At 36.9% G+C, this 10,827-nt stretch overlaps 1 protein-coding gene across 1 annotated transcript; it reads right to left on the bottom strand.

Moving 5' to 3' along the window:
• Positions 1-332: 332 nt before the first annotated feature.
• Positions 333-10,099, bottom strand: LOC103583484 (snRNA-activating protein complex subunit 3-like; the record flags this gene model as incomplete). The annotated part of the gene is made up of 4 exons (XM_008564782.1): positions 333-453; positions 2,932-3,096; positions 4,212-4,294; positions 9,950-10,099. Coding segments are annotated over 4 exons (510 nt in total), but the record flags the coding sequence as incomplete, so codon positions are not given.
• Positions 10,100-10,827: the final 728 nt, after the last annotated feature.

Raw genomic sequence — 10,827 nt, 5'->3', positions numbered from 1 at the left:
TGACTCTGACTCACAGTAAGAAACACTTTATAATGTAAACATGCAGAATCACATAAAGCAAAAACTTTATAAAACCATATTTTGACTTTACTCTATGCAATATGCTGTGATGTTTTCTCACTGAAGAAAAGCTGTGGGGTGAAGCTAATTTTGTAAACTACAGATGCTTAAAAATACTAGTTTTAACCCACTAAACTGATTTTGCGGCACTTCCCTACTAAAAACTCTTCATACTATTTACAACCCGAAATCCAAGTCCTTAGATCGAAAATAGAAAACTGAAATACAAAAATATTGAACTTTGAAAACCAATACTTCTCAAAAAAAAAAAAAAGTATCACTCACCTAGCTGTGTACATTTTACAAACAAAACATTTTCTGGTCCATAGCCAGTGCTTCTTTATAAGAAGGGGATAAAGTGTCTTATCCAAGCAGTCATCATGATGCACAAGCCTTTTGTACATGAGAAAATAAATGAAGATATTAAAGTGTATATTTTTATGATCTGTAAAGAATTAAATATATCTGTACCTCAACATTAGGAACACAGAAGACATATTTTCCAATTTTTGCTTACAGAAGATTTAGGTACACTGATTTTTTACGTCAGGTTTGACCAAATGGTGTTTTATAAGATACTTTCTCCAAAAGAGCATTTGTGGATTGAACAACGTTTTCTTTCCCATAAGACCTCCCAAATCCATTTATGGTCATGTGCACTGTGATCCTCTAAAAGGGAACTGGCAGCATTTCTTAATCCTTGCTTTCTTGACACTAGTTCCTTTTTATGGAACATAGTTTGGGCAAGGCTACTCAGTGATATTTTATCTTTATTTATTGTCCCCTTTATTAAAATCCATATCTGGCTCCTGGTAGTATGAATTAGTAGGATCTTGGTTTTAGGTACCAGAATCATGGAACTTTTAAGAAATTATAAGTGGAAGTTAGTCTCCACTCTGCCACTCATCAGCTACATGGCTCAGGTAAACACCTAAAAACATGAAGGCTCAGATTCCTCATCTGAAAAATGAAAGGACTGAACAGGATTACTCTAAAGGTCCCTGAAAATTCTAAAATTCGATTTTTTTGTTTTTATTTTTTCAGTAAAGGGTAGCAATGTATTAAACTTCGCCATTAGAAAGCGATTAAACTTTTGATAGTTGGTACTGTGGAATGACACAGAATGATTAAATCCACCTGTAAAAAGAAAATGAGTTCTCAGCAAAGTCCCACATTGCTCTCTCTTAAGTGTTAGTTGCTTTTTCTCTAGCATTGAAACATCATTGTTTCTTTTGCTGACCACTGCATCAAGATGCTGCCTTGAGTTTAAGGGCCACGTTTTATACTTCAGCCCCGGAATGACAGTTTACAGCAATATGCCTAAACTACAAGAAACAAGGCCATCAGAGAATAGTGGATTGTCTTCCATCTTATATTTATTATGAAGCAGGCACATTCCCCCTCATTTGAGTGGAAAAGCAGGCAGAATAACTTATATAAAATTTTAATGACATTATCAAAGACATTAAATACTATCAAGTACTATTTAATATAATAGTCACATAAATCTGAGGTTTAGAAGCTCTCCTGGCTCTTGCCTTGCTATTCTTCCCTAAGGGCAGCTGTTTTCCATTCTTAACAGTTTCTTTAGAATTCAGCTCAACTTCCCTCTATAGAACTATGAAGGTACTTCAAAAAGTTTGTGAAAAAATGAAATTAAAAGATAATATGAATTTTTCCATGAAGTTTCTGAAAACCCCTCTACTATATAACCTTTGGTTAAATAGATATTTAATGTTTAAATTATGACGAATTAATACTACTTCCACAAAGGCCCCACAACTGACTACACATTCCTTTTATTGTATAACATTTTGTTTTCCAGCTACTAATTCTCTCCTGTTCACATCTGCTTAATTTTCAATGTACCTATCACTAATTCAGTTACCAATTTTCTTTCTTTCTTTTTTTTTTTTTTTTGTGACCGGCAACGGGATCGCAACCCTCGGCGTTTGCTCCTGCACCTCGCTCAGCCAGTGAGCGGGAACGGTCTGTATGTGGGATCCGAACCCTTGGCGGGAGCGCCGCTGCGCTTCCCAAGCAGCGCACTGTAGCAGTGCGCCACTGGGCCGGCCCTCAGTTACCAATTTTCTTACAGAAAAAAATGGTCTCTCAGAAAGCCTCAAACTAGCAATAAAGTAGGGTGTATTTCTACATATTGGTCCTTCTTAAACTAAGATTTCCTAAATAAGAGGAAATGAATAGCCTTATTCATGAAGAATAGAGATATCAGCTATATGAAACGTATAACAAATCCCAAATCTCATTTCAGACTATTACAGCTCCTTCCCAATATAAATCTTTATCAAAGCATTAAGACTTCACCTTTGTCAAATACTGGAATTACTCCTCTCTTCCCCCAGTTACCTTTTCTCTCCTTCAGATTTTGGCAAAAAGAAACCTAAAAATATAACTGCAAATGTGCAAAACAAAGGGCCTGTATGTTATACAAAATAGATGCCTACTACTTGAATTACAGCTGTTTAATATACAAAGGGGATATTTTAAAAAGTATTTACAGATCGAATAAATAGTAAAGGATTTTTAAATTTTCCAAAAAATGAACAATAGAGGATGCAAATGGATGCAAAGAGTTGTTCAATGCATGGAAAGCAGACACTTATTTTTGCTGTTCCCAAGCCAAGATGCATTACTTTAATTCCTCTTATAATTTTTTAAAAACTATCTGTGAGGGGCTGGCTGGTTAGCTCAGTTGGTTAGAGCATGGTGCTGATAACACCAAGATCCAGGGTTCAATCCCTGTACTGGGCAGCCAACAAAACAAAACAACAAAACTATCTGTGCTTTTTATACTATTAGGTAAACAGAAGAAAAGCAGAATAACAAAATGTTCTGAGTGCTGCCACCTACCTTATGTCAGTAATGACAACAACATGTTCACAGTCACCCTGGTGACAGTATAAGTAAGGAAAACCCAGTTTAATATACAAGTCATTGAAGGTGAAATCTTCCATTCTAGCAGTCTGAAACTTGCCATAGCCTCTATCACGGGCCTCTGACCACTCAATGATAGTTCTGAAGGGGGGAAAAAGGCAAGAATATATCATTGCTCCACAAAAACTTAAAAATTAAAGAAAAGGGTTTGTGACTGTAGTATTTCACATAACCTGGCTCACCCAATTAACTTCATCTTGAGATGAAGACCACAGTGGCTGACACATGTTGGAATTAGGAACACCTAACTTTCCTTCATATAATTAGAGCAGCAGTTCTCTAAGTGTGGTCCCTGAGGTCAAAATTATCTTCACAATGATACTAAGATTTTCTGCCCTTTTCACCTCTTAGCCTCTCATAAGTAATTGAGCAGTTTTCTGGAGGTTACATGATGTGTATCACTTCAGCTTGAATAGAAAATGTATAACAATGCTATTCTCACAATTTTATTTTGAAAAATAGGTATTTTTCACAAAAATGCTGACATGCAATAAGATTACTTAATATTTTAAATATTCCTTAGTTTCAATGTCCAATATGGTAAATATTGATAGCGATAACTCACATAAGCATTAGCTCTTTGGGGCCCTCAATTATTTACACTATAAAGGAGAGCTAAGACCAACAAGTATGAGAACTGTTACATTAGAATATAAATAAAAAATCGCTATAATGAAAGAGAATTGATATAAGCATTCAGAAAAAATTTACAGGTATACTCTAATTGCTAGGACACTCATGATAAGAGTATGGTCTCATTAAAATATTAGATATGGATTTTTCATATGTACTTAAGGAACATAATATATGCATACATCCATTCACCCAGGACAAATAACAGTATATATTAGACAAGCAGAAGAAAACAGTGAAAGATTAATTCACCACTATCACTTAAATATGAAGACGGATTAATAAAATGTTCTAGTGGGATTTAATTTTTTTAGACGCATGTAATGCTCAATACAAGATTTGTAAAACTTCCTTGGCAAAGATACTTAACAGACCAATAAAAGAGTGCTTGCTTTGGCAATGTATATACTAAAATTGTAATGATACAGAGAAGATTTGTATCTCATGAATATTCATAATAATAATAAAAAAATAAACAGACCAATAAAAGAATTGGTGGAAATACCACTATTTTTGAGAACTAGAAATAAGAAAGACTTTGAGAAGATTTTTGGAAACTATACCTGCTCAAATCTCTACATTCTGGATATCTTTTATCATTGTAAAATGTTCCTTCAAAATAAAAGAAGGCTGATTTGTATAGGTCCTACAAGAAAACAGATGATATTGAGAGAAAGCCTATTATTAACGATTATGAAATTGCTCTAAGTATTACTAGAAAATATCACTAGTTTTGATTTAAATTTATATATTCTCCTGAGATTCATGAAAGGAACTCAATTAGAAATCAAACTTCAAGGACTGGATTGTGGCTCACTCGGGAGGGTGTGGTGTTGAAAACACCAAGGCCGTGGGTTCAGATCCCTGTGTAAGGATGGCCAGTTAGCTTACTTGGGAGAGCACGGTGCTGACAACACCAAGTCAGGGGTTAGGATCCCCTTGTTGGTCATCTTTAAAAAAATAATAATAAAAAGAAATCAAGCTTCAATATTATTTTATTATATGCATACATAGCACTGACAGTTATTTTGGATACTAGAAGTAAAAACTAAACGAAGTCATATCATTGATGTTCCCCCAGTGATAACAATGATCATTGAGTTATGTTTCTCTGGCATTTTTTTTTTTTTTTGTATTTTTAATGTGTTTTTACAAAAATCCTCTCTCTATATTTTCAGCAGCTCTTAGGCAAACAGAATGTGAATTTCTATTCTTACTCAAGCAATCTTGCCCCTGGTACCATAATAGTTGCACAACTGGTCTGAACCCTTAGGTTTCTTAACTTCTATTTTACAATAATTTTTCATCAAAAAGGTTGCTCTTAATCCTGACTGCATAATAGAATCACAAAAACACCAAAGACTAAGATTCACCTCAGACTCATTAAATAAGAATCTTTGAGGAAGTGGACTACGTATCAGTATTTTTCCAAAGCTCTCTAGGAAAAACATGCAACCAGAATTGAAAACCACTCTGTTCTCAATTCTCCTTCACCATATGCTTCAACGACCGGTGTTCTTTTCCTTAACCTACCACTTACTAGCTTTATGACTCTGGGAATGTAACAATCTCGCCTCAGACCTCAGTTTCCCCACCTGTAAAATGAGAATTACAATATCTGCCATAGTATCTCTTACAGGACTGTGGTGAGAATCAAAAGCAATTTATTTATTTATTTTTTTGTTTGTTTGTTTTTTTCGTGACCGGTAAGGGGATCGCAACCCTTGGCTTGGTGACGCCGCACCGCGCTCAGCCAGTGAGTGCACCAGCCATCCCTATATAGGATCCGAACACGCGGCGGGAGCGCCGCTGGGCTCCCAGCGCCGCACTTTCCCGAGTGCACCATGGGGTCGGCCCCAAAAGCAATTTATGATCTATAAAAGATATATAAGTTTAGGTATTAAAATAACTTTATCTTAATATTATCATTTCTCTCCTATTTTTCCTTTTTAATTTTCTTCATTCACCCATTTACAGATCATCTTGCCTTGCCTCAGACACTCTTGCAAGACTGGCCGTGCTGTTTCCCCTTGGACTGGTCACTAAATCTCACTGACCGTCTGTTTCCTCATGTAATGTATGAGTAAAGCCATTGTCTTCCTCACAGGTTGTTGTGGAGATAAAAGATAAAATGTACCTAATGCCGTGCTTGGCTGCTACAAAACAAAATCTGACACTTAATATACTTCTAAATCCTCAAAGATGAAAGCCAGGGTCCAAAATAAAAGTTCTGAAAGAATACATTATTTTGAAAACAAAACAAAATTTAGTTTATATAAAATTGTATTCATTACAAAACACTTCTACAGAACTTCATCTTAAGTAATTTAAACAATGCCTTTTGGCACAATTATTAATTACAAGATGAACTCTAAAAGAAAATGTTTTCCCCCTAAATCATAAGTCATCCATTAATAATCTTCACTTACCTCAGTGTATAAATGATGCACACAGCATAGAAGATGTGTGTAATCTCAATAGCAACGAATTTTCATTTTCAACAATAACCGGAGATTATCACTAACTAGTTTCCCTATTTTGTCAGTATATCAGCTAGTTGAACTGACCAAGTTCTAAAGGGAGGGAATCACCAACTAACATGGAAAAACTAGTGTAAGAAGTTACTTCAGTTATTAATCTAATGTAACCTAAGAGTCTGCTGTTACTTTACCCATTTTAGAAAGTAACTGTCGATAACTAGCCTGGTCATTTGAACAAAGTCATTATTTATATATAATTTTAGGCATCTAATAGTCACTTACTTTCTCACAGATATTCAAATCAGCTATATTAGAACTTGAGAAACATTCCTAGGATGTGCTGTGAGGGAAATGCTGGAGAAACTTGGTTAAGGAAATCATCACAACTTAAATTTATGTTACCATTTTTCTTTTACCAAACCTTTATAATAAGTAACAGAATAAATACATGTGTGAAGTATTTTATTAGAATTCCTCTAAGAAAGACCCTTAGCAGATTATTAACAAAGAAAGATAACTAATTTGAGCAAAAAGAGTAGAAAGATCAAACATTAAAACATGAGGAAACTATTTACAAAAAAACCAAAAACTTGCACTGATATTATATGTTTGTTTTATAATGCAATCCATTCTTGAGCTATTATAGTCCAAAAACAGACATTAGCAAAATATATTATATTTTAGACATAAGGTTTTTTTTTTTTTTTTTGTCTTTTTCCGTGTCCGGCAACGGATCGCAACCCTCAGTGTCGCCCCCGTACCGGACCGGGACCGGCAACGGGATCGCAGCCCTCGGTGTTGCTCCCGTGCCTCGCTCAGCCAGTGAGCGGGAAACGGTCTGCACGTGGGATCCGAACCCTCGGTGGGAGCGCCGCCGCGCTTCCCAAGCGGCGCACTATAGCAGTGCGCCACCGGGCCGGCCCTAGACATAAGGTTTTGAGAAAGATTTAAATACACTGGCCCAAGACTCCTAGTCCTATCACAAAGAAAATTAATCAAAGAAAGTATTTTATTCAAAAGTTCGAAGGTCCTGCTTATTGGTTGGAATAGATTCTCATTTCCTCAGCTACAAGAGCTGCAACTCCCTAATTTGCTCCATGATTGTCAGTGGGATACATCTAAATATATTCCTGTCTAAAAGCATTAGAACTCAAGGACTTATTTTCAATTTTGTTTGGTGTGACAATGGCATGTGGAGAACAGATGAAACAATTCTGGCAAAACACAGAATTGCTGAAGGTGGGTAATGAGTACCCATTCATTATACTATTCTCTTTCTTGTCTGTATGTTTGAAATTTTCCAAGATAGAACTTAAAAAAAAAAAAAAAAAAGTCATAAAATACAAACGATCAATGAAATTGAAATCTTTCTGAGGGCCAAAAAAAGTTAGCGTCAGCAAAATCTCACTTATTTATATGCATTCACCTTTCTAAAACACAGCTAGAGAACCAGGAAGCAAACGAAACAGGTTTCTGAACAAAGATTCCACAAAGTCCATGTGTTAGAAGCTTGCTGGTGTATTTTAATCAGAGCATTGCTCAAGGTTTCATTCAGCACCTGTTCACCAAGTAAAGAAAAGGATAGGGAGAGACATCTAAAGCCAGGCATAATGCGAGCAACACAGCAAAGAAGAAATAACGTGAGGCTTTGAAGGAGAAATGACATGGATCTGAATCCAGCCTCCATCACTGCTTACTGAACATCTTTTTCTAATCTGTAAAATAGGGATAATTGTTTCCAAAGATCTCATACATTTGGCACATGGTAAGTGCTTAATAATAAGAGGTTATTTTAGTAGATGGAAGAAGCAGAAACAATATCACAGTCGATGTGCAAGTAATTAAGAAATAAGACTGGGTCATTTAGTTCCTGCTTAGAAAATTTCTGAAGGCATCAGCACCAATGTTCAAACACAATAAATTGACCAAGACTGGTTAAAAACATTGTCCAGGGTTTCCAGGAGGTAAGACCATTTCCCAGATCTTACTCAAAGTGCTTTGAGCAATTACGACATGGTTGGAATGAAGAAGGTAAATTCAGATTTTTCTTATTAAATTATCTAATTACTTTATAGTTACACCTTATTTTTTAATTTTTATTTCTTGGTAGGGTTAAAAAGGTTTGCAGAAGATTGCTGCTTTTCCTTAAAAGAAAAGATAAATCTCATATTTCCTGGACTGTATAAAGCCTTGAAATTCCACTTTTTATCCTAAACCACTTAGGTGGCAAGCCAGAACATACAAGAACATACATATCTTTTTTTTTAAAGATGACCGTAAGGGGATCATAACCCTTGACTTGTTGTTGTCAGCACCGCGCTCTCCCAAGTGAGCTAACCGGCCATCTGTATATAGGGATCCAAACCCATGGCCTTGGTGTTATCAGCACCACAGTCTCCCAAGTGAGCCACGGACCGGCCAGAACATACATATCTTAAAACCATTTTTAGTATAACTCAAAAAACATTTCAGTGTAATCTATGTGTGAGCCACGATGTTAGTCTCCATGCCAGTCCCCAGAAAGGCCGGAACACAGTCAGCCTGTGGGGCACACAGACACATACCGAACATTATTAGCATATTCTAACATGCACTATAATGAACAAACAAAAAGGTGCCAGAGTGGCAAAGAGAGGATAGTCAGGAAAAATTTTGTGTAATAGGTAAGTTTTGAGAAGGGCTTGGAAACATGAGTATGAACCCACCAGATGGATGGAGGGAGGAAAGGGCTTCCTACCATGGTCAAGCACTCAGAAGCATGAAAAAGTATGGTACACTTAAGGAAGACAGGCAAATTCATCGTGGCTGAAGCACAAGGTATAAAGAGGTAGGAGGAGTTGCATGGAAAACTAATGTGGGAATCACCATTGTAAAAGGGTTTATATTGTCAGCCTAAGAAGAAAAAGAAGAACTAACGTAAAACCTAAGTTATACCAACATTTATCTGCCTGGTGGAATGGGAACCAGCAAAAACAGAGACTGTGTTGGTTCTTGTCCAAACTCTATCTCCATTCTACTTGTTCCAAATATCTTTTTATTTATCTACAGGAGATGCTGCCCCTCTCCTGAAGTGAGACAGTAAATCTAGGGACTTCTGCCAGAGTTGCACCAGGTAAAAGAATTAATTCAATCTTGCCCAACACTGACATTGGAAAGGAAGGAACAAGGCCTTTCTGCTTTACTAGGTAAGCAATCCCTTCCGAAAACTCTGTGGGTAGCCAGTCTACCACTTTGCCCCTTTTCATACTTATTCAATGGGCACATAGGGTTTTTCTGTCGTTCTGAGAGCGCCGTACTGGGAAACACGAGCAAGGACCAACTTCATATGCTATCTCCCTGTTGGTATTGGTCCTTGGACTGACAGGTCCTTCTATGAGCAGTGAAAGGTGAAGAATGGGTGCTAACTGTTGAGGCTCTCGGGTAGACTCCAACCTTTTGCTGGGGGCAGTTATGACAGACTTAACTCCTACAGAGTTCAAAACAAAAGGGTACAGCAAAATCAAATGCTACAGCAAGGTCAAGGTGCATGAAAATAGAAAAGACCAATTGCTTAGACAATTAAGTGGCTGCTATTACCTCAGAAGGAAGAGCATCCAGAGAATGGTTGAGAAATAAATGAGAGGTGAAGAAATCAAAACAGACTATAGCCTCCTCTTTGGAAAAGTTCTGACAATAAAGGGAAGAAAAAAGATAGGGCAGTAGCTTGATAAAATCGCATAGAAGAAGAAAGCATTTACTGGAATGTTTATGAGCCTGCTAGACTAATCACTATTTCCTTATCTTTTCCTTTTGTTTTATGAGGGGGAAAAAAATCACCTTACTTTGCTGATGTGCTCAGGGGCTTGGTCAGGAGTGTTGCTGAATTCTCCACCAATCTGGAGGTCACTGACACAGCAAATTGAATCCCTCAGTTCTGTGAGCTTTTGACTACCCAATACCAGCATTGTCTGGTATGGTTTGTGTTCTTTGTGCTAAAAGTTAAACAGTAAATAAATAAGTGTCCATCAGAGACAATTCAATTAGACCACAAATCCTGTCATAACCAGATCTAAATTATTAGTTATCTTAATTTGAATTATACCCATAACTTGGTTTTCTGTGTTTTCTTAGATTCTGTACTTATCTATTTCACATCCATTAATTACAGGGGCAAACTAATATCAAAGTTGATTACATCATCACTGCAATCCAGAACCCATACTCTGAAATGATCTCCTTTAACTCTCACACACCTAGCCAATATTTCCCCTGGTACCCAATCAACCTAAATCCACCCAGGGCCAGGTACCAAACCACATGGGACAGCCCCTATACCAGAAAGGTGGCTAGAATTATTCAAACTAGCCAATCCTAAGTTGTTTACCCTGTCCTTTCCTGCCTTTCCCACAGAGACCCCAATAAAGACTGGTCTATGCTCTCCCCTCTCTCCTTTCTACCTCCTGACCAAGACTAGTGCTTCCCCTCTGTGGCCCCACATGGAGGGGCACGCCCCCTCCTTGCAGGAAATATAAGTAAAAAAAATCTTCTTTCAATGACATTGGTCTCTCTGTGTCATCCCTTGGCCACCACCATAAATTAAAATCCCATGGGTACAACTGAGATACTTGGCAACAGAACTTTTCTAGTTTAAGTTTAAAGTTTATAGTCAAGATGCTACTAAACTGACATTAGCATTAAGAATTTTAGAATACAACTTCTT

The sequence above is a fragment of the Galeopterus variegatus genome, unplaced genomic scaffold, assembly GCF_000696425.1.
Source record: "Galeopterus variegatus unplaced genomic scaffold, G_variegatus-3.0.2 Scaffold23450, whole genome shotgun sequence".
Taxonomy (NCBI): Eukaryota; Metazoa; Chordata; class Mammalia; order Dermoptera; family Cynocephalidae; genus Galeopterus; species Galeopterus variegatus.
This window is presented reverse-complemented; position numbering and strand designations above follow the sequence as displayed.